The sequence below is a fragment of the Garra rufa genome, chromosome 6 (assembly GCF_049309525.1).
Source record: "Garra rufa chromosome 6, GarRuf1.0, whole genome shotgun sequence".
NCBI lineage: Eukaryota > Metazoa > Chordata > Actinopteri > Cypriniformes > Cyprinidae > Garra > Garra rufa.
The window spans coordinates 22936771-22959349 of NC_133366.1; the positions used below are offsets into that span (position 1 = coordinate 22936771).

The following is a 22579-nucleotide window of genomic DNA, read 5'->3' on the forward strand; positions in this document are numbered from 1 at the left end:
TCACAATTAAACCACACACGACTCGACAATTAACTCTTTTGATGCCCAAAGAGGGGCTGTTACTGAACTATTTTTCGACGTTTAATTTGAAGTACAAGAAAAAATATACCCTATTTGAGAGATGGGGAAGTCCCCGCAAGGAAATCCCCTCTTCATAAGATAATTTCGAAATTGAGTGAGGCTCTCACAGGCTGAAGCTTTCTGCTTTTGGTCTACAGCAGACGCGTGTGAGCCTATGACACTCAAACCTGTACAATCTATGGGAAAATCGAGCTTTATGTACTGGTTTTAACGCGGGAGCGGATTGTTCAGCATGGACGAGATCAAGAGGGAGAACGAGGCGCTGAGGGCGAAGTTGCGCAGCTGCTCTACACTCAACACATTTTACCACGAAACACAACAAGAAATTTCTCGTTTAAATCAATTGGTCACCTCCAAAGACGGAATTATTGCCGATTTGAGGGCAAGACTGGGGAAGTATGAGAAAACAGTGGTCATAGAAGGAGAGGAGCCCTATATTGTAGGGCCGTCGAAGTCTCTCATCGATAGTTTGTGTAAGGAAATTTGCAAATTAAAGCAAAAACTCAAGGACTCAGAGGCAGACACCGCCCAGAGATTGGAAACCAGTAAAACAGTAAGTTAAAACACATTTTTCATTTGTCTTCCTGCTTCTCCTATGTAATCATCTACAACAACATGTCAAGTTTTTTTGTTCTCAGCACACTGTTTACCAAAAAAAAAAAAAAAAAAAAACAGTCCTAAAGCACTGTAAAGTATGCTTTCTTTGTAAAATACCTGAATTCCCTATTCAAGAAAATACTAATACTACTAATAAAAGAGATTAATCCAGCCTGCAAAGATTTGGTGGTCCCAGTGCACAAAGCCCTTCTGAAACAGACCAGTCTGATCAACTAAGATGATCAAACTAATTTTCAATTGTTCGCTAACACATGAATACTTCACAGTATGTGCTTGAGCTGTGGTGAGACAAGTGAATTTCTTGTTGACGTTCACCTGTCAGGAAATGGGCATGAAGGAGTCTTCTGACTGTTTGCTTGTTTTAGGAGATCCAGAGGTTGCAAGAAAAGTTGAAGGAGAGGGATCAAGAGCTGGAGACCATCAAGGAAAGGCCCGAGCACGAGAAAGAAAGGGAGATCCATCGACTGCGCTCCACCTTGGCCGAAAGCGACCGGACGCAGGCCACCAGGGCCGTCCTTTGCAACTCTCTTGCTGAAGAAGCCGAGCAGTTGAGGGCACAGCTGGGAGCCACCGTGCAGGTGTGCCAGGAGCTTTTGGGACGGCTAGAGAAGGAGAAAAGCAAGACAGCCATGACGGATCAGAGAACTCAAGCAAATGAGGTGCGTTTGGGCATTCTACTACATCTGGACTACCTTTAAAACACTTTATTTAACAACTATGTTTGACCTAGCTTTTCTGTATCTTCATCAGACGAAAGATTCCCCTGAAGTTCCCCATCTAAATGTCATCATCAGCAAGTTAGAAGAAGAGAACGACCAGCTTAAAAAGAGAGTTGCATATGTAAGAATCACATGATGGAACCGATTTGATCATCACCCACTGACATTTGTTTTACCTCTTTCGTTTGCAGAAAATGTCACTCTGTGCCTTTTATGGAAAGAAACAACAATGTAGAATATTCTTGGAAAATGTCATGTCATTTTTGTTCTGTTCACATCATAAATACATGCCTTTGTTCCATCTCAGGTGGAAAGTTTAAACTCAAAGTGGCAGAAGTACGACTCCAGTAGAGAGGAGTATGTGAGGGGTTTGTGTCAGAAGTTGAAAGAGTCAAACGGTCTGGCATCCGCAGGTCCGACCCTGACCCAAACGCAAACGCCGGCCGGGGGCAACGTGGCTTTGTTCCAGCAGGAGATCGCACGGCTCAACGGCCTCCTGCAGGACAAGATGATGGAGTGCGAGAGGCTCAGCAGAGAGAGGGATGACAGTAAAAGAAGAGACCAGGAACGCATTCAGATGCTCGAGCAGCAGGTCTTTATCAGTTCAACTAGCAGATTTTGAATTCCTTTTAAACAGGAAGTTATTGTATTTTTGTCACAACAAAGGCGAGAAGTAGTAGCCCATAAACCAAGTGCCTTCCTTGTTCTCCTGTAGGTTTTGGCCTATATTGAGGACTTCAAATCGGAGAGGGCAGACCGAGAACGGGCTCAGGGTAAAATCCTAGACCTTCAAGATGAAGTCGGGCGACTTCAACTGCAAATACGAACACAGGCAAGTCTCATTAGAAAAGCCTCATTAAAAGAACGAAATTCTTGAAAAGATAATTTGACCTATTTATGGCAACACAAGGTTAGTTTAGGTTATAAAATGCCCCAAAAACCTAATAATATTTACGAATTCAAGATACTTGTAAAGATTATATACTATATACATTTTTTAATTATATATATATAAAAAAAAAACTTTATTATAAAAATTAAACCCAACCTTCTGGGTAGTTTTATTTGAGTCGACAAATGTTTAAAAATGACTATTTGGCTGGCTTAAAATGAACCAAAATAGGTTGTAAATTAAAAAATCTGACACATAATTACTAGAGGCATCGGCAATAATCAAAAGGTAAACATTTATTGAAAAGCAATGAAAAATATCAGGGCATGTCAAAATGTAAAGGGCCCCAAAACACCCTCAGACCCCAGAGGGTTAAAAAAAAACATGTATTATTTAATTATTATTAATTCTACTTATTAATAAATGCTTATTTATGAAACATATTAATAAAAGTTAATTTCAAATCTATTTTAGGTTTATTTTAAGCAAGAAACATATTAATTTTTAAGGAACATTTGAGTATATAAACCTACCCAGAAGGTTGGGTTAAACATTTAGTCAAACAATCTAGTTGCTGGGTTTGTCCACATTTTTAACCCAGCATGAAATCATTTTTAAATTATTATGGATAGTTTAAGTCACAATGAAACTGGAGTAGCAACACATCTTTTCTTCAGTTTCTTGATGTACATCTGAGAGCAATGGATTAACAAAAAAAGTATAAAATAAAAAATATTAGGGTGGGTACAGTTGTTGATTGTTTTTTGAGATGTGGGCGTTACATTAAGAAATGATTTCAAGCTTGCATTCGAACATGGATGGGCAGGGTTTAAATGGACTAAATTCTTCCAGAAGTCTGTTGTTATGACATTATGAATAAAACATTATGAGGTCAAAAAAAAGATGATTTGTCCTCAATAAGACTTATAACATACTTATACTCTTAAAAATAAAGGTGCTTCAAAAGGTTCTTCAAGCGATGCCATAGAAGAACCATTTTTGGTTCCAAGAACCATTCAGTCAAGACTTTTTTAAAGAACCATTTCTTGCTTACCCTTTTATAATCTGAAGAATCTTATTTGCCACAAAAAACCTTTTGTGAAAGATGGTAAAGGTTCTTCATGGAACCATTTAGACAAAAAGTTTCTTCTATGGCATTGCAAAGCACCTTTATTTTTCAGAGTGTCCACAAACGATAGCTTAAATTTTCATTAAATTAAAAGTGACAACTCACATTTCTACATGATTTAACCCATCAAAAGTAGTTTTGCAGGTATAAATGAACGTATTTAGGTTGTTTTAGCAATATTAAATTATACTTTTAACCTAAAACCAGTTGATTCACCATTAGTGCAGCCCAACCAGCATGAGATTTTAAAATCCAAATCCAATTTCCTCTAAATAACACACATTGTTTCTTCATCACCCAGAGCGTCCAAGATGCCCCAACCTCACGGCGACTTCACATTGGCCTAAAAAAAGTTCCCCACCGACAGACGGACACTGCCGAACCACTAAGAAACAGTCCTCCAGAAACAAGCTCAAAGAGGACTATCAATAACACGGCACCGCAGGGAGCCGCTGAACTGCAGTGCCCTCGCTGTCTCACCACGTATGACGACGAGCACGCGGCCGAATACCTAAACCACTGGGACGAGTGTGCCAAGCTGTGAGTCTCTCACCTCACTGACTTTTCACAGGGCACAGAAAGCACTGAGGACAGAATCACTACACGCTTGCAGACTATGGGATGTTGACAGGGTACTGATGAAGGCAGGGACACATTTAAACAGGATGGAAACGAAGGAAGAGCTTTTTTTTTTCTTGGCTTGGCTTCTTGTTTGTGGGCTTGGTTGATGTTAAGAGGGTCGCTTGTGGCATAGGACTCAAGATATGACTTTGGGTTGGTCATTCCCGGTTCAAACGGCTTACTCATATGGCTGGTTACGAAAAGTTATTCAGTCTCAAGCATTTGTGGTTTTGTGTTTCAATCAAATGTATCGCAGATCTGTGTATAATATAGATGGGTCGTAAAATTGGTATCATATACCTCACCAATGTGTATTCTCTTTATCAGCTGGTTTGCACTTTTTGCTATTTTAATTATTGCCAAATACAGATGATAAAAGTACATAACCTTTTATATTTAATACATAAGCTTCTTTATTATTAGTCTGTTGGATATAATTCATGCTGTTATTGTTATGGTGCTATTTGTAAAGATTATTGTAATATTTTTATATTTCACTTTTGGTTTATTTGTAAGTGTATTATTATTTGCCTTAGGCTTAAACCAGACATTTCAATTCGTACGAGAATATACAGAGCAGCACAGCGCACACTATTAATAATCTTTCTGATTCATATATATATCAAACTTCAGTTTCCGGTTATAAATGTTAAATGGCTCCGTCATATAACTTTCTCAGAGTTTAAGGTACCTTTTGACTGTGAGGTACTTGCCATTCGATCGCCCTCTGTAGTTGAAAACATTCTAGTTTTAAGTAAGAGAGGAAGTTCCCTACATCCTGGTTAAATTGAGACGTGAGGTTTTAACGTCTCAGATGCTACGTATAACAAAATGGCCTCCTACTGCAGCACATTTGAACACTTTAACAGGGTTTTAAGGCACTAACATCAAAGATGCCAAACTAAAACTATGTGCTAACTATAGGAGGATTTATTTTTATAATAAAATCTTTGCTTAAGGACTCTTTGAAACTGAGTAATCTTGTTTGTGTTTGTGAGTGTTTGTACAGTCTAGGGTCATTTTTAGTAAGATATGGGAAACCAGACACTGAGAGAGTTGTGATAATGCTGGCAAGATCATGAGGCATAGTGTGTCATAAAGCATTAAACTCAAGTCCCATGGGATTTGAAAGTGTGTGTGTGTGTGTGTGTGTGTGTGTGTGTGTGTGTGTGTGTGTGTGTGCACAAGTGCTGGAAAGCCCCTTCCCAAACACTACTGAATGGACAGGCTATAACTGCAGCAAATTCTCAGCTGTCCCGAGGCTTGGAAGTGAACAGAAGAAGAGAAGCAGGCGACTGTCGTAGAGGGATATAGCAGGACTGGCTATTTAAAGGGGAGGAGGCTATGGGACCAAACAAGGCTAGTGTCTGTAAGTGAAACTAGATGTGTTGTGCTTCTGTGTTGTACAAACACTAATATCACTGAATTCAATTTCTACTGCTGAATATTATATACACAATTTTGTAGCTGACATAGGTTTGAGAGGCCAGTCACACATCCAAACCATTATGAAAGGATTCAAACTGCGACTAAAATTAGGGATGCACCGATCATGATTTTTCATGGCCGATTCCGATACCGATTTTTTACAAGCAAGCTGGCCGATACCGATTTCCGATTTTTTTCAAAAACAAGAAGTTATGCAAGTAAACAACATAAACAACATGTTTATTAAGTATTTAACAGGCCAAACTGGCTTTGGCTATTGAAACAATAGCATCTGACATCTGAAATTAAATTAAAAAAATATATATTTAATTAAATACAGTTTAATAAGTAAAACATGTGCTTTTAGTAAAGTAAAACAGTAAGCCAACAGGCATTCTAATGTAAAATAATAATAATAATCATTCTTAACAGAACAGACTTTTATTTTTGGCTTTTCAAAAGTAGATGCTTGTTGTTTGTTTGTTTGTTTTTTTACAAAAAGAAGCATCTCAGCTTTGTCACAAGTGAGTCTGTTTCTTTTTTCATCTACCACGTGAGAAGCTGAGCTGAACAAACGTTCGCTGTCCAGGCTTGTGCAGGGCGCGGACAGGTACGCTCGCTCAACTTCAGCGAGCAAGGGGCCGTTCACATGAAGCGTCTTTTGCGCGCGCAAGTTCGTTATTTCAAATGGAGACGCGCGGCTTGCGCGCGCATATTGGAAGCGACGCGCACGCGGTGCGACGCGGTCGCGACCCGCACGCGGTGCGACGCGCTCGTTTTTTCCAGGCGCGTTCCCGCCGCATCGAGATAAAAACATCTCAACTTTTCAGAATGCAGCAAGCGCACCGCAGCTTGGAGCTAGAGCGCAGCTGATGGTTGCTTAGAAACGGCAGACGCTTCCGGGGCGCAAGCGCCCGAGCGCTTTGTTGACAAGGAAGAAAGCGGCGCGCCTAGCGTTTTCCACGCGTTTTTAGGCGTGACATGTGAACGGCCCCAAAAGCGGCTCTTTGTGAATGAATGAATGATTCATGAAGTGTATGAATTATGTTTCTGAATGAATCGAATGCCGCGGCCCACGTGCACACTTCCGGAAAAAAACCGGCCGGGATAAAAACGAAAACCGGCCGGTTGCCGATCGCGCGTTAGGTGCAAAAACCGGCCGGTTCCGATTTATGGCCGGTCAACCGGTGCATCCCTAACTAAAATGCAGCAAAAATGTGATAATAATTTAAAAAACAACCTTGTGTTCGAATGTGGTTTTGTTAGATATTATCTCAAGGAATTAGAATGCTGCAGGGTTGATGTATTTTTGCAGGCCAAAACAGAGAAGCGAGTTAGCGTTTTAGCACTTCTGTTTCCATCATCGTAAAGTCAGTGGGTTTTGACATTGTGTTTGACATAAGGCCTGTAGTTAACACAAACGTAAGACATTTTCACATTTATTCTACAACAAAAAAATACCTCAGTATATCTCTGTATGCCTCCTCGTAATTTTTTTAAAGCGTTTGCTTCTTTTAAGAGAGGCGGTTGCTAACAAGTGTCTAAATTGGACTACAGAGGTTGTTGTGGGCATTAAACATCATGCTGAACAGGTATAGGCATCCCTTTTTTTAGGATTCTGGCGGTTTCACGCTTTATCAAGTTTTTTTCTCCTGACTTTGCCTTCATGTAAATCAGGTAGCTTAAAGGTCCCATATTGTCAAAATCGAAATTTCCTGGCTTTTTTCATGATAACTGAGGTCTAGGGGCTATGTAACTACCATATGAGTTTCAAAACAGTCAATCCACAGTAAACTGCACACAGCCTGCTTAAAGTAGCTGTTCATTTTCACAGCCGCTGTGACTTCCGTAACGATGTGACGTCCGATCTACTCAGTCACCGCCCCCAGCGCCAACCACAGTCCCACCCTCCTCAGGTCAAACCCAGACAACAACGCATCCATTCCATTGTTGAGCAACAACAACACGAAAACAAGTGGAGAAAACCCTGTTCAGTCGATAGATCAAGCTACGATCATTGCACAGGCTTCCGAACAACGTTAATATAAGAGACCAGTGGCAGGTCAACTTCAGCCTCTTTCACACAGCGATTCCGGTAAAATACATGGATAATTTTTCCCACGATTTGTTCCGGAATTGTTTGATTTGGTTCATTCACAGTTTTTTTCCGGAATCTGTGCATGCTTTACACACAACCCATAAAGACATGTGACCAGTGGCGGCTGGTCCATAGGGGGCGCTGGGGCGCCGCCCCCCCTCAAGTTAGCCAAGGAAGAAGACTATTAATATGTTAAAAATAAGTTTAATACATATTGCAAAATAATTACGAAATTGCATTATTTTGACATACTATTCGACTGTTAGTTATGTTAGCACCTGTTAAAAATAAAAAAAATCTAAACTGTTTTTCGTTTGTTTGTGTATGCGGGACGCCGGCCAAATGGGTGTCTATTAGGTCTGTAAATATTTGAAACGCATGTGACTTGAGGCTGAGCTCTGATTGGCTTGTTTCAGATTGTGCTCTGCGCCCCAGACCCTCCCACTTAAGATCTTAGCCAATCAATCTTGTTTTTATATATTTTGTCCTCATGTGATTGGACCGTTCTCGACTGTCAAATATGTGCAATATCTTTTCCGAGATGAAAGTAAATTTGTTTTTATCTTTCACAAGCCATTCAAATGAAGAAAAAATAAACAAAATAAACATACGAATCATGGAGCTTGGATAGAGTTTGCTTGCTAGATGCGATGTAAGTCATGCCTTTTATTGTTTTCATTGTTTGTTATTTCAAAGTCCTGTCACCGAAGCTTTGTGGGCAACTACACAGAAAGTAACGTTAACTGTAACAATGCAGTTTAACTCAATCGTCGGTGTACAAGCAAGGGTTTATGTAGATGTCTTTTTTCAAGTAAATTGTGAGTGTTTATGTTAGTATTATTATAAACACAATATTAAAATAGATATATATAATATAGTGTTCCTTCTTTAATTGGACATACAAATATATTGTCAATAGCATTATAATTACTTATTATATTGGACTATATATAACTGTATGAAAATTAATTTATATGCAATGTTTTATTACAAATCAATTTATTTTCTCTGTCTTTGAGATTTATCCTGTGGCTCCCTCGTGTGGATAACATTAGTATTATGGCCTTTATCTCTGAATCACATTAATATAAATGGCTAATATTTTTTGGGATGATTACAAATGTTTAATGATTACTTTACTGATAATAAAGCCTGTATTAACAGTGTGATTCATTTTGTGTGCGCCCCCCTAAAAATTTTTAGCACCAGCCGCCACTGCATGTGACGTTTGGATGTGAGATGTAATGCCACGCATACGTTTCACTAAACTGAAACTAACCTGAACAACCTGTGCTTCAGTGCTGATAGTGCGGTGCTGGCTCTGCCCATCGCCGCTTCATTCCACTTTGCACGGTTTTTTTTTCGTCGTGAAGAGTCGCTGGGTAACGTGCATCATCACTACAACACTGCCTTTATGGTTCTGGCTTTTGTTCACACAGCGCTCGTTCCCGTAATTTTCCAGAATCAGCGCGCATTGTGAAAGGAGCTTTACTGAAGCAACAGTTATGTAGCTTACTGCATTCGGTGTTTGAAAAAGAAAAAACATTATTGATCATTCTGAAATATCCTGTTGAGTATCAGCAGGCTAGGCTCTCTCTATGGCTCTGGGTTCGGGTACAGCATACATGACCGTAGTTACCTGTGATTGGCCTGGCTGTGCGTCACTCAGAAAACAACAGGCCAATCAGAAAAGAGGCTCATGAATATTAATTAGATGGGCCAAAATCGACCTGTTTTTGACAGAGCTCCTAAAAAAGGAGCTGTAAAAATATATTGAGATGGATTTTGGCACTTATACCGCAAATATATATTCTTAAGGACATCAACAACTAAAATAAACCTCCAGAAATGTGTACATTATGGGACCTTTAAAACAAGTGCAAAAACACACACAATCCAAACAAAAATGCTACATATCCAACTTATTATTAGAGAGTGTGCGGCCATTTATAAATTTTATAGGTCTAGCTTCCGGTCTCATCCGTGTCCAGCTATTTTTAGCTGTACAAAACAGCTCGTTTTGCTGCTTGACATTGCAAATTAGTGAGTCTTACTTAATGTATTATGTTAATTATGAACACACTTGTAGTGCAAACCGTTTACTGGGCATTGTTATTTGTTCTCCTCATTTCCCTATCCACCTTTTTTTTTTCTGTATGAGTGGGTGCAGCCATTTGTGAATTATATGGGTGTGGCTTCTGGCCTCATCCACCTCCAGCTATTTTTATCTGTACAAAACAGCTTGTTTTGCTGCTTGATATTGCATATTGGTGTGTCTTCCCATATTATTTTAATGTACGATCTTAATTATGAACACACTCGTTTGTGGTGCAAACAGTTTTACCATTTACTGCATGTTGTTATTCTTCTCCTCATTTCCCTATCCACCTTTTTTTTCCGTAAGAGTGGGCGCAGCCATTCGTAAATTTTATGGGTGTGGCTTCTGGTCTCAACCGCCTCCAGCTATTTTTATCTGTACAAAACTGCTCGTTTTGCTGGTAGTATTATCTTAATTATGAACAAACTGGTTTTTACTTTTTAGTGTAAACATTTTTACCCTTTAATGCCCATTTTTATTCTTCTCATTATTTCTCTAGCAACTAATGAACCGGAAGTTTTGCCCATAAGCTTAAGATTTGAAGAATAAGGTGGATAGTATGAGCATTTTTTAAAGTAAATTATATTGTAAAATTTAAACATTTAAAGCAAAAACTGAATGGTCTTACTTTAGCTTTGAGGAATTATGCTACATGAAAGATGAAAAACAGTTGACGTTAACAGGCAAACCTCAGTATTTCCCCTGCCATTGAACGTCAAGTTCATTTTTATTTTGATAAAGCGCCAGATTACAATAGAAGACATTTAAGGTTATCTTTCCTATAGAACAGGTCCATATCTTGTTCTTTTATTAAACAAACTAGATAGCCTTATGTTATTTATCTTATTTACACGACGGCATGTCATTTCTGTCTCTACATGGTTGCGCGTTTACAATGTCTCCCCCGCGAAAACACGGGCAGGATCGCGTACTCCATTCATAAAAACATTTACTATAGCGCGGAATGCCACGGAATTCGTCGATTTTTGGAAGAATAAAACGAACGCAAAAAGACCGTTTCAATATGAATCCTGCAATATGAATCTCCAAAAGCTGCTGTGAGTGTCACTTGTCAATTTTACCGTTTAATTTGAAAAAACAAAAACAAAACTGCATACACGTCAAAATAAAAGTACAGTTTAACGTGTAACAGAACAATATTAGTCTTGTATTACTTTTGTAGCCTACAGTATAATGTGTTCATATATCCCTATTTTAAATATTCCATACTAATATTCCAAAATAAATATTCCAACAAGATTAACCACCTAATTGTAGAAAAAAAAATACTAGTTATAGTATAGTTATTTTCCATGTATTCATTTTAACAGTAAACCTCTGTTTGTTTGCCAAAAAATAAAAGGGTTTATTTTTCATTAGATTAAAAACAAATAAATGTTTATGCTTTCATTTCATTATCAGAAAAATTAAAACAATTATTTACAGAGGTAATTTCACACTTCTCTAGTAAGTTTCATTTGTGTGTGAAGACGCTGTGGGCATCGGAAGATGAGTAACAATCTCTGTTTTAAATACTAAATTAATATGCATTGTATGAAGGTAAGATGAAAAGAAAACACCATCTAAACTTTTCTGAAGACAGTCAGATCCCCTCAGAAATACATTTATATAACTCGCAGTTCTGACTGTTTTTCTCGCAATTGCAAGTTTGTATCTCGCAATTCTGACTTTTTTTCTCAGAATTGTGATATAAACTCACAATTGCAAGTTAAAAAGTCCATTTCTGAGGAAAAAAAAAGACTGATATGTTCACAGAATTGTGAGTTTATTCTCACTTAACTCGCAATTGCGAGTTTATATCACACAATTCTGACTATAACTCGCAACTGAGTTTATATCTCACAATTCTGACTATAACTCGCAACTGAGTTTATATCTCACAATTCTGACTATAACTCGCAACTGAGTTTATATCTCACAGTTCTGACTTTGTTTCCTCAGAATTGTGATATAAACTCGCAACTGCAAGTTAAAAAGTCCATTTCTGAGGAAAAAAAGACTGATATGTTCACAGTAGAGTTTATTCTCACTTAACTCACAATTGCGAGTTTATATCACACAATTCTGACTATAACTTGCAATTGTGAGTATATATTTCACAATTCTGACTTTTTTTCCTCAGAATTGTGATATAAACTCGCAATTGCAAGTTAAAAAGTCCATTTCTGAGGGGGAAAAAAAGACTGATATGTTCACAGAATTGTGAGTTTATTCTCACTTAACTCGCAATTGCGAGTTTATAACACAATTCTGACTTTTTTTCCTCAGAAGTGTGATATAAACTCACAATTGAAAGTTAAAAAGTCAATTTCTGAGGAAAAAAAAAGACATGTTCACAGAATTTTGACTTTATTCTCACTTAACTCGCAATTGCGAGTATATATCACACAATTCTGACTATAACTTGCAATTGTGAGTTTATATCTCACAATTCCTTTTTTCCTCAGAATTGTGATATAACCCTGCAATTGCAAATTAAAAAGTCCATTTCTGAGGGAAAAAAAAGACTGATATGTTGACAAAATTGTGTTTATTCTCACTTATCTCGCAATTGCGAGTATATATCACACAATTCTGACTATAACTTGCAATTGTGAGTATATATTTCACAATTCTGACTTTTTTACCTCAGAATTGTGATATAAACTCGCAATTGCAAGTTAAAAAGTCAATTTCTGAGGGAAAAAAAGGCTGATATGTTCACAGAATTGTGAGTTTATTCTCACTTAACTCGCAATTGCGAGTTTATATCACACAATTCTGACTATAACTCGCAACCATGGGCGTAAATTTCATTTAACAGTAGGGGGGGACAATAAACATAAAATTTCTCATGAGCAATTTTTGAAGGGGACGCAAAATAATACAGTCAAATTGTACTTATAAAGATACACAACAATAAAAACAAAAACAAAAAAAGTTTACAATTTTATTTATAGTGAGGTTTGTTCGGACGTAACACAGTGCTCATTTAGTAAATGCACAGCTAAATGAAACGCCACACACTCGCGACGAGCGGGTCTCCGGCACGGGAGGCGGACGCGCTAACAAAAGGGCTAAAGGCTGGACCTACTGATAACGCTCGCTAGTTTATCTCTTGACATCAGGGAAGTGAGGTATACCTGCAACATTTTAATTGTGGCCGTTAATGTTAAGTTAACATTATACCAAGTCATCACAAATAAAACAATGCATGGGAAACGGCTTTGGCGTCTTGCATTGCATTATGCAACAAGCTATGGTAAACAAGCTAACGTTAACTAGATAAGTAATGTTTTAATTGCTAATATAGCAGATTCATGGAAAATTACATCGGTAATCAGCATTTTTGCCGCAACTAATTTATGAATGAGTCTGCATCAACTACATTAAAGAGAATCGCTTTATTTAAAGTTAATGAAATACCCTATTTACTGGAGTTCAGCATTAATTGAGCCGTGTGTAAAGCAGGCAGTGGGCCAAACCACTGTAAGGAAGGGGAGGGGGAACTCAACTGTTTCTAAATGCATTTTTTGCGGGGGGGTTTTCTACTTACACGAGTAGGTATACATACATATATTTTTCACAATAGAGAGTGCGATTTTTTTTTATAATTTTTTTAGAGGGGGGGGGGGGGGACATGTCCCCCCCGTCCCCCCCGGGATTTACGCCCATGCTCGCAACTGAGTTTATATCTCACAATTCTGACTTTGTTTCCTCAGAATTGTGATATAAACTCGCAATTGCAAGTTAAAAAGTCCATTTCTAAGGAAAAAAAGACTGATATGTTCACAGTATTGAGTTTATTCTCACTTAACTCGCAACTGCGAGTTTATATCACACAATTCTGACTATAACTTGCAATTGTGAGTTTATATCTCACAATTCTGACTTTTTTTTCCTCAGAAGTGTGATATAAACTCGCAATTGCAAGTTAAAAAGTCAATTTCTGAGGGAAAAAAAGACTGATATGATGATAGAATTGCGAGTTTATACCACACAATTCTGAGTATAATTTGCAATTGTGAGTTTATATCTCAATTCTGACTTTTTTTTCCTCAGAAGTGTGATATAAACTCGCAATTGCAAGTTAAAAAGTCAATTTCTGAGGAAAAAAAAAGACTGATATGTTTAAAGAATTTTGACTTTATTCTCACTTAACTCGCAATTGCGAGTATATATCACACAATTCTGACTATAACTTGCAATTGTGAGTTTATATCTCACAATTCTTTTTTTCCTCAGAATTGTGATATAAACTCGCAATTGCAAATTAAAAAGTCCATTTCTGAGGGAAAAAAAGACTGATATGATGACAGAATTGCGAGTTTATACCACACAATTCTGAGTATAATTTGCAATTGTGAGTTTATATCTCAATTCTGACTTTTTTACCTCAGAATTGTGATATAAACTCACAATTGCAAGTTAAAAAGTCAATTTCTGAGGGGGAAAAAAAGACTGATATGTTCACAGAATTGTGTTTATTCTCACTTAACTCGCAATTGCGAGTTTATATAACACAATTCTGACTTTTTTCCTCAGAAGTGTGATATAAACTCACAATTGAAAGTTAAAAAGTCAATTTCTGAGGAAAAAAAAGACATGTTCACAGAATTTTGACTTTATTCTCACTTAACTCGCAATTGCGAGTATACATCACACAATTCTGACTATAACTTGCAATTGTGAGTTTATATCTCACAATTCTTTTTTCCTCAGAAATGTGATATAAACTCGCAATTGCAAATTAAAAAGTCCATTTCTGAGGGAAAAAAAGACTGATATATTGACAGAATTGTGTTTATTCTCACTTATCTCGCAATTGCGAGTATATATCACACAATTCTGACTATAACTTGCAATTGTGAGTTTATATTTCACAATTCTGACTTTTTTACCTCAGAATTGTGATATAAACTCACAATTGCAAGTTAAAAAGTCAATTTCTGAGGGAAAAAAAGGCTGATACGTTCACAGAATTGTGAGTTTATTCTCACTTAACTCGCAACTGCGAGTTTATATCACACAATTCAGACTATAACTCGTAATTGAGTTTATATCTCACAATTCTGACTTTGTTTCCTCAGAATTGTGATATAAACTCGCAATTGCAAGTTAAAAAGTCAATTTCTGAGGAAAAAAGACTGATATGTTCACAGTATTGAGTTTATTCTCACTTAACTCGCAACTGCGAGTTTATATCACACAATTCTGACTTTTTTCCTCAGAAGTGTGATATAAACTCACAATTGAAAGTTAAAAAGTCAATTTCTGAGGAAAAAAAAGACATGTTCACAGAATTTTGACTTTATTCTCACTTAACTCGCAATTGCGAGTATACATCACACAATTCTGACTATAACTTGCAATTGTGAGTTTATATCTCACAATTCTTTTTTCCTCAGAAATGTGATATAAACTCGCAATTGCAAATTAAAAAGTCCATTTCTGAGGGAAAAAAAGACTGATATATTGACAGAATTGTGTTTATTCTCACTTATCTCGCAATTGCGAGTATATATCACACAATTCTGACTATAACTTGCAATTGTGAGTTTATATTTCACAATTCTGACTTTTTTACCTCAGAATTGTGATATAAACTCACAATTGCAAGTTAAAAAGTCAATTTCTGAGGGAAAAAAAGGCTGATATGTTCACAGAATTGTGAGTTTATTCTCACTTAACTCGCAACTGCGAGTTTATATCACACAATTCTGACTATAACTCGTAATTGAGTTTATATCTCACAATTCTGACTTTGTTTCCTCAGAATTGTGATATAAACTCGCAATTGCAAGTTAAAAAGTCAATTTCTGAGGAAAAAAGACTGATATGTTCACAGTATTGAGTTTATTCTCACTTAACTCGCAACTGCGAGTTTATATCACACAATTCTGACTATAACTCGTAATTGAGTTTATATCTCACAATTCTGACTTTGTTTCCTCAGAATTGTGATATAAACTCGCAATTGCAAGTTAAAAAGTCAATTTCTGAGGAAAAAAGACTGATATGTTCACAGTATTGAGTTTATTCTCACTTAACTCGCAATTGCGAGTTTATATCACACAATTCTGACTTTTTTCCTCAGAAGTGTGATATAAACTCACAATTGAAAGTTAAAAAGTCAATTTCTGAGGAAAAAAAAGACATGTTCACAGAATTTTGACTTTATTCTCACTTAACTCGCAATTGCGAGTATACATCACACAATTCTGACTATAACTTGCAATTGTGAGTTTATATCTCACAATTCTTTTTTCCTCAGAAATGTGATATAAACTCGCAATTGCAAATTAAAAAGTCCATTTCTGAGGGAAAAAAAGACTGATATATTGACAGAATTGTGTTTATTCTCACTTATCTCGCAATTGCGAGTATATATCACACAATTCTGACTATAACTTGCAATTGTGAGTTTATATTTCACAATTCTGACTTTTTTACCTCAGAATTGTGATATAAACTCACAATTGCAAGTTAAAAAGTCAATTTCTGAGGGAAAAAAAGGCTGATATGTTCACAGAATTGTGAGTTTATTCTCACTTAACTCGCAACTGCGAGTTTATATCACACAATTCTGACTATAACTCGTAATTGAGTTTATATCTCACAATTCTGACTTTGTTTCCTCAGAATTGTGATATAAACTCGCAATTGCAAGTTAAAAAGTCAATTTCTGAGGAAAAAAGACTGATATGTTCACAGTATTGAGTTTATTCTCACTTAACTCGCAATTGCGAGTTTATATCACACAATTCTGACTATAACTTGCAATTGTGAGTATATATTTCACAATTCTGACTTTTTTTCCTCAGAATTGTGATATAAACTCGCAATTGCAAGTTAAAAAGTCCATTTCTGAGGAAAAAAAAGACTGATATGTTCACAGAATTGTGAGTTTATTCCACTTAACTCGCAGTTGCGAGTTTATATCACACAATTGTGAGGTTATATCTCATAATTCTGACTTTTTTTCCTCAGAATTGTGATATAAACTCGCAATTGCAAGTTAAAAAGTCCATTTCTGAGGGAAAAAAAGACTGATATGTTCACAGTATTGAGTTTATTCTCACTTAACTCACAATTGCGAGTTTATATCACACAATTCTGACTATAACTTGCAATTGTGAGTATATATTTCGCAATTCTGACTTTTTTTCCTCAGAATTGTGATATAAACTCGCAATTGCAAGTTAAAAAGTCCATTTCTGAGGAAAAAAAGACTGATATGTTCACAGAATTGAGAGTTTATTCTCACTTAACTCACAATTGCGAGTTTATATCACACAATTGTGAGGTTATATCTCACAATTCTGACTTTTTTCTCACAATTGCAAATTTATAGCATACATTTATTACTTCATTTGCCAGAATTGCGAGTTTATATATCACAATTCTGAGAAAAAAAGTCAGTGAGAAGTCGCAATAACCTTTTATTTATTTTTTTATTATTCAGTGGCTGAAACAGGCTTCCATTAAAACAGTTCACCAAACAGGAATATCGCCCAGCACTACAGGTAAACTCATCTACTCACTAGTCTTCTTTCACAGCCTTAAGTTTATTTGTTCATTTGTGAATGATGAACAAAACTAGATTTTTTTTTTTTTAATTCCCACCATTGTGATATATCTGGGAAACTTGTCATAAGTACAGGCCCATATTCAGATTACACACGAGTTCACGTCAGACATGTAAAAGAGCATCACAGTCCCCTGAGTCAATAAACCCTTGATGAGCTCAGACGCACGACCCTATCTAGCTGCCACGGGGGTAGGAGGGAAAACTCCAGCAGGAGTTTCATGCTTTCTACTTCAGTCAAGTCACCACTCTCGAAATGACGTCGCCCAAGCACAAGCACACAACTTCAGAAGATGCTCGTGGCCATAGCATGTAGTTTTGCTAAGAACAGTGTCATTTTTCTACCTGCAGGAGTCATTTGTTGTGAAGAACGTAACTGGAGATGGACGTGTGGGCCCGCTGAGGTTTTGTTCTTTCACGAAACCTTTTTCCTTGGAGAAGTGAAAGGTAGGCTGGAAGGGATTCCCCATATACACACCTACAATAATTGTGAGGCCTACACATCTATGCAGAAAAGCACACACATGCCACAATCCACCTTCAGAAAGTGGAAATAATTAGGTCACCTGATCACATGACTTTTACCAAACCAAAACCATTCGCAGAAAGACAAAATGTCACTTACATAATTAGCTGCACAACTGGTAAACTCAAGTGGCTTATCATAGTCGAGTTTGGTTACCCATTATTATCCTTGAGGGAAACGCCATGCCAAAGCAGATAAATACAGCCTTTAATCTTTAAAGCAGGGAATTCCCGAACATTGGCTAACTTCAACACTTATTTGGAAGAGCAACACTTTATTTAACTCGGATTGTTGTCGTTACCATCTGCGTTAGAGTTATCATGGCCTGTTGTGTTATTTTTTTGATAAGAGCGATCAGCGCTTAGGCAGAACTCTATTGTCAATTCCAGTATGTGGAACGATGGGGGTTTTCCCTCTTGAGCCGTCTGTGTTTCTCCCCAGCTCTGGGCCATCCTCAATGAAAAGATTTCACGAGTGATTACAAACTACACAATCTCATCTCCGATCTTTGATTTCTCTATAATAAGCCCAGCTCCCACTCTATTTATGACCTTGTTATTGTCCGAATCCTGCTTTGGAAGACTGGCTGTAGACAACTAGGCTCCACCGTGGAAAATTTGGATGGATATGCCAAGTCAATTTATCTTGCACTCTACTGATAATATTCAAATGTCATATGGAAGATCATTTTTTGCTGATTTTTAGTTTGGGAGACCAGATAAGGTATGCATTGATACGTCATCTTGTGTAGTTGCAGTTCTCATTCAGGCAAAACAACTGCTTTTCAACTTGTTTAAAGTACAAAGTGAATCTGGGCTCAACCAGAAATGTATTACTAAAAAAGATTTTACACAAATGAGGTAACTCCAACATTGCATCATGGCTGACTAAAACTGGGCAGACATACAAAAGCACTACCAGGACATTCACAAAATGTCCCGCTGTTCATTCTCCGATTTTCCCGGCAAACATGTGGTCATTTTTTAATTATACAAATTAATATATTTAATTATTTAGTGATTTTTTACAATTATTTTATTTAGTCTACAATAACATTTAAAAATTACTGTACTAAAACATACAGTTTATCTTACACTACTGGCCTTATACGTATATACTCATTTATTTGATCAAAAATACAAGTTTACAATAAGTACAATACGTTTTCTATTTAAATGTATCTTCTTTTTTTATGGTGGCAAAGCTAACTCTTCAGCATCATTTCCCTAGTCTTCAGTTTCACATGATTCTTCCGAAATCATTCTAATATGCTGATTTGCTTAATATTCTTGAAACTGTGAAACTTAGAATTGCATGACAGCGTAAAATGATGTCTATAAATGTTCTCCCCATTATTTAAAATGAGATCATCTCTTTCAGAACAAGACGAGCAACAGTTCATCAAACCTGTTGTATCTGTTTCTTTGTTACACGCTCAAAAGGAGGTAGGCGTTCCACCACAGCGAAAAAGTTTTTTTCGGCAGGAAGTGAAGAAAAAAAAAAAGCCCTACATAAAACAAAGTTTGATGATGACGGATAGTGACAAAAGTTCCCTTTCTGTGGGAGTCATAAGTTTAGAAATAGTCTGTCAAGTGGTTTCGAAGATTAAAAATATGCCCTCCTCCCATTTTTAAAACAGGATTCCAATACATTTCTTTCTTTTTTTTTTTTTTTTTTGAAGAGTGAGGCAATCTCACCTTTTGTTGAAAATTGAAGTGAAAAGACCAGAATCGTAGTGTAGCTCTAAATGCCATCACCTTATATACAAAACTAAATTTAACGTCTGAGCAATCTTTATAACGGCAAAAAGAGAAGTATTGTTTTTAACATTTTAAAAATGATTGATATTAAAAGTCCAACACTACAACACTATCAGGTGGCCTTAAGTACTATTTACTTGCATTTAAATGAATCATTTGAGATGGTGTACATACATGTTTTTACTCTGTACTTATATATTTTTTTTTATAAATACCTGCTGTAATTAATTTCTGTAATAGCATTTATAATTACACTGTTGATCCATCCTTTACATCTCAAAGAAGTTCACTTCCAGAACAAAAATGTACAGATCATTTACTCACCCCCTTGTCATCCTAGATGTTCAAGTCTTTCTTTCTTCAGTTGATAAGAAATTAAGTTTTTTTATGAAAAGCATTCTTCAGGAGTTCTTTGGTGCCTGTGAGTTTGAATTTCCAAAATGGAGTTTAAAAGGGCTGTAAATGATCTCAGCTGAGGAACAGTGGTCTTATCTAGTGAAATGATCAGTCATTTTCTAAACAAATTGACAATTTATATACTTTTTAACCTCAAATGGAATGGTGTATTCCGGTTCAAGACAGTTAGGGTATGTTGAAAAACTCCCATCTCGTTTTCTCCTCGATGTTCAAAATCTTCCTAATCGACCCAGTTTACAAAGTAAACTTGCAAAGATCATCAAACATCCTTTACAAAAAAGGTAAAACAGCAATGTAGGACGATTTTGAAGTTGGAGAAGAAAATGAGATGGGAGTTTTTTGACATACCCTAACAGTCTTGAACCGGAATAAACAAAGTTCACAGGGAGCAAGACAGCATTTGAGGTTAAAAAGTATATTCTTTTCAGAAAAAGACCCATCGTTTCGCTAGATAAGACCATTCTTCCTCGGCTAGGATCATTTAGAGCCCTTTGAAGCTGCTGCATTTCGGAAGTTCAAACTCGCGGGCACCACTCAAGTGCACTATATGGAGAGAAATCCTGAAATGTTTTCCTCAAAAAACATAATTTCTTATCTCCTGAAGACAAACAGACATGAACATCTTGGATGACAAGGGGGTGAGTAAATTATCTGTAAATTTTCGTTCTGGAAGTGAACAACCTTAGCCGTATCCAACACAATATGAGCACAATAAGTACATTGTACTTTTTTTTTGCAAGTACATAGCAGTTAAGGCCACCTAATATAAAGTGGGACCAAATTTTACAATTACAATTGTTAAATCTCAATGGGTTTACCTCAGTCTTCTAAAACAAAGTTTAGCTCAAATGAACCACATCGTAGTAATAAAAAGAGTGAAACAGGGCTAGTAGGGAAAAAAAAAATCCTGTGGAGGGCAGCCTTTCTAAAAAGTAATGGTCTATAAAAAGGGGAGAATGATAATAAACCACCAAATTATCTGAGGAAATATCACAAGCACTATTTTTTCGAAATAACTTTTTTGAAATAATTATGCACAAAAACAAAGCATTTAGAAAGTCTATTTTGATTCTTACGTTGACTTTAACTCACCCTACAAGTGATAGCATAGCAGTTTTTGCTTTTATAAGTCATTTAAAAAACACAAACTTAAATTAAAACCTTTATCTCCATACGCATTCAGTAGGGCACGCTTATTTGAAATAAGTAGTGTTATAATGATAACATCTGAATTCCGTTTATTCCGAGGTTATTTTTACTTTTAACATGTACTTACCTCTCAGCAGCAATTATAATACTGCATAATCTGCTTCCAATGATGCTCACTGTTTGGATTGGACTGAAGGGTTTCACTGACTTGTACCTGCCACACTCTGATAAGAAAGGCACAGGAAAAAAAAACAAGCAAAACAGAGCTTAAACTATTCATAATGACTTCACCTCAAATTTTGAGTAAATGATCTATGGTGTTCGCATAACTATTATTATTATTTTCACTGCTATGATTGCTGTCAGTCAGTGTAAATGCATAAACAGTGAGTGAAAAGGTTGTGGTGTTTTCACACACATCCGTTCTTACCAGAACGATGGGGACAGACCCGTTGCAAGGTGCCAAGTCATGCAAATTAGGGGTGTTAGGTCACTCCTTTCATGTTGATCTGCAGTCTGTTTTGCATTTCTCCTTGATTGGATAAGGTTAGGAATTGTTACAAAATGAGGAAAGAAAAAAGACAAACGAGACAGAAATGTCCTGCCACTCTACTGTATTCCATCTTTCAAAAAGAAAGACAAGATTTTAATATTACTTAACAATATGTTAAAAAGTAGCCAGTCCGGCTTCAGTGTTAATACAATATACACTCTATAACAGATTGATAGTGTGAGTATTGTTCTTTTCGATTCAATTCTGAAAGTATTCTGATACAAGCTTGGTACAAGTTGGAAAAAGAAAAAGAAAAACAAAACAAAATAAAATGGTAACTTGAACACAGTTGTTACACTGAACAATTTCAAATGGAACTGAAAACCGACATGAACATTGTCAAGTATTAGCCGTTCTCCCAATAAAGGGAGAGGTTTGGGGCAATGACGTGAAGCTGACCAGTCCGATTCTCTTGTGAGGAAGTGCAGTGCTAGGTGCAAAGGTGAGCAAAGCCACAGCTGATCTGAATAAAACAATCTTTTTTTTTTCATATTCATCTTTTTTTCTCGAAGCATGTCTTTTGCAGTGCCTTCATCCTAATGTACACAAAGCCAGAGAAAACCCAGAACATGGCACAGACCTAAGGGGAAACGGCCCACTCACTGACAAAAAGCACACACGCTTTTTTAAAAGAAGAAAGGGAAACCAAAATAATAGGGCTAAACTTATAGAGTAGCATTTTGTGGTTGTTTTTTGACTTTGCTCTTTTTTTCTCTCCAGAAGAACTGCAGGAATATAAGCCCATTTGGGTTCTTTGAGGAACCCACAGCAACAAGGACAAGGCAAGGCAGCATGGATAATGTCGACCGGAGGAGCAGTTGAAGCATAGCAGCACTGGGGGTCAGCAGTCTGTCTGTAGAAACAAGGGAGGGAGAGAGAGATCGAGAAGAAACCGGAGGAAC

General features: G+C 36.7%; 1 protein-coding gene across 1 annotated transcript; it reads left to right on the forward strand.

Annotated features, from left to right (window-relative positions):
* tnip2 (TNFAIP3 interacting protein 2) lies at window positions 1-5035 on the forward strand. The gene is made up of 6 exons (XM_073843006.1): window positions 1-634; window positions 1065-1358; window positions 1450-1539; window positions 1726-2010; window positions 2134-2250; window positions 3741-5035. The coding sequence occupies exons 1-6, from the start codon at window positions 314-316 to the stop codon at window positions 3981-3983; spliced, it is 1350 nt and encodes a 449-aa protein (XP_073699107.1). The 5' UTR covers window positions 1-313; the 3' UTR covers window positions 3984-5035.
* Window positions 5036-22579: the final 17544 nt, after the last annotated feature.

Coding starts and splice junctions, on each gene's coding strand:
- tnip2 (XM_073843006.1), top strand. CDS start 314: ATGGACGAGATCAAGAGGGAGAACGAGGCGCTGAGGGCGAAGTTGCGC. Junction 635..1,064: donor GATTGGAAACCAGTAAAACA/GTAAGTTAAAAC, acceptor TGCTTGTTTTAG/GAGATCCAGAGGTTGCAAGA. Junction 2,251..3,740: donor AACTGCAAATACGAACACAG/GCAAGTCTCATT, acceptor TTCATCACCCAG/AGCGTCCAAGATGCCCCAAC.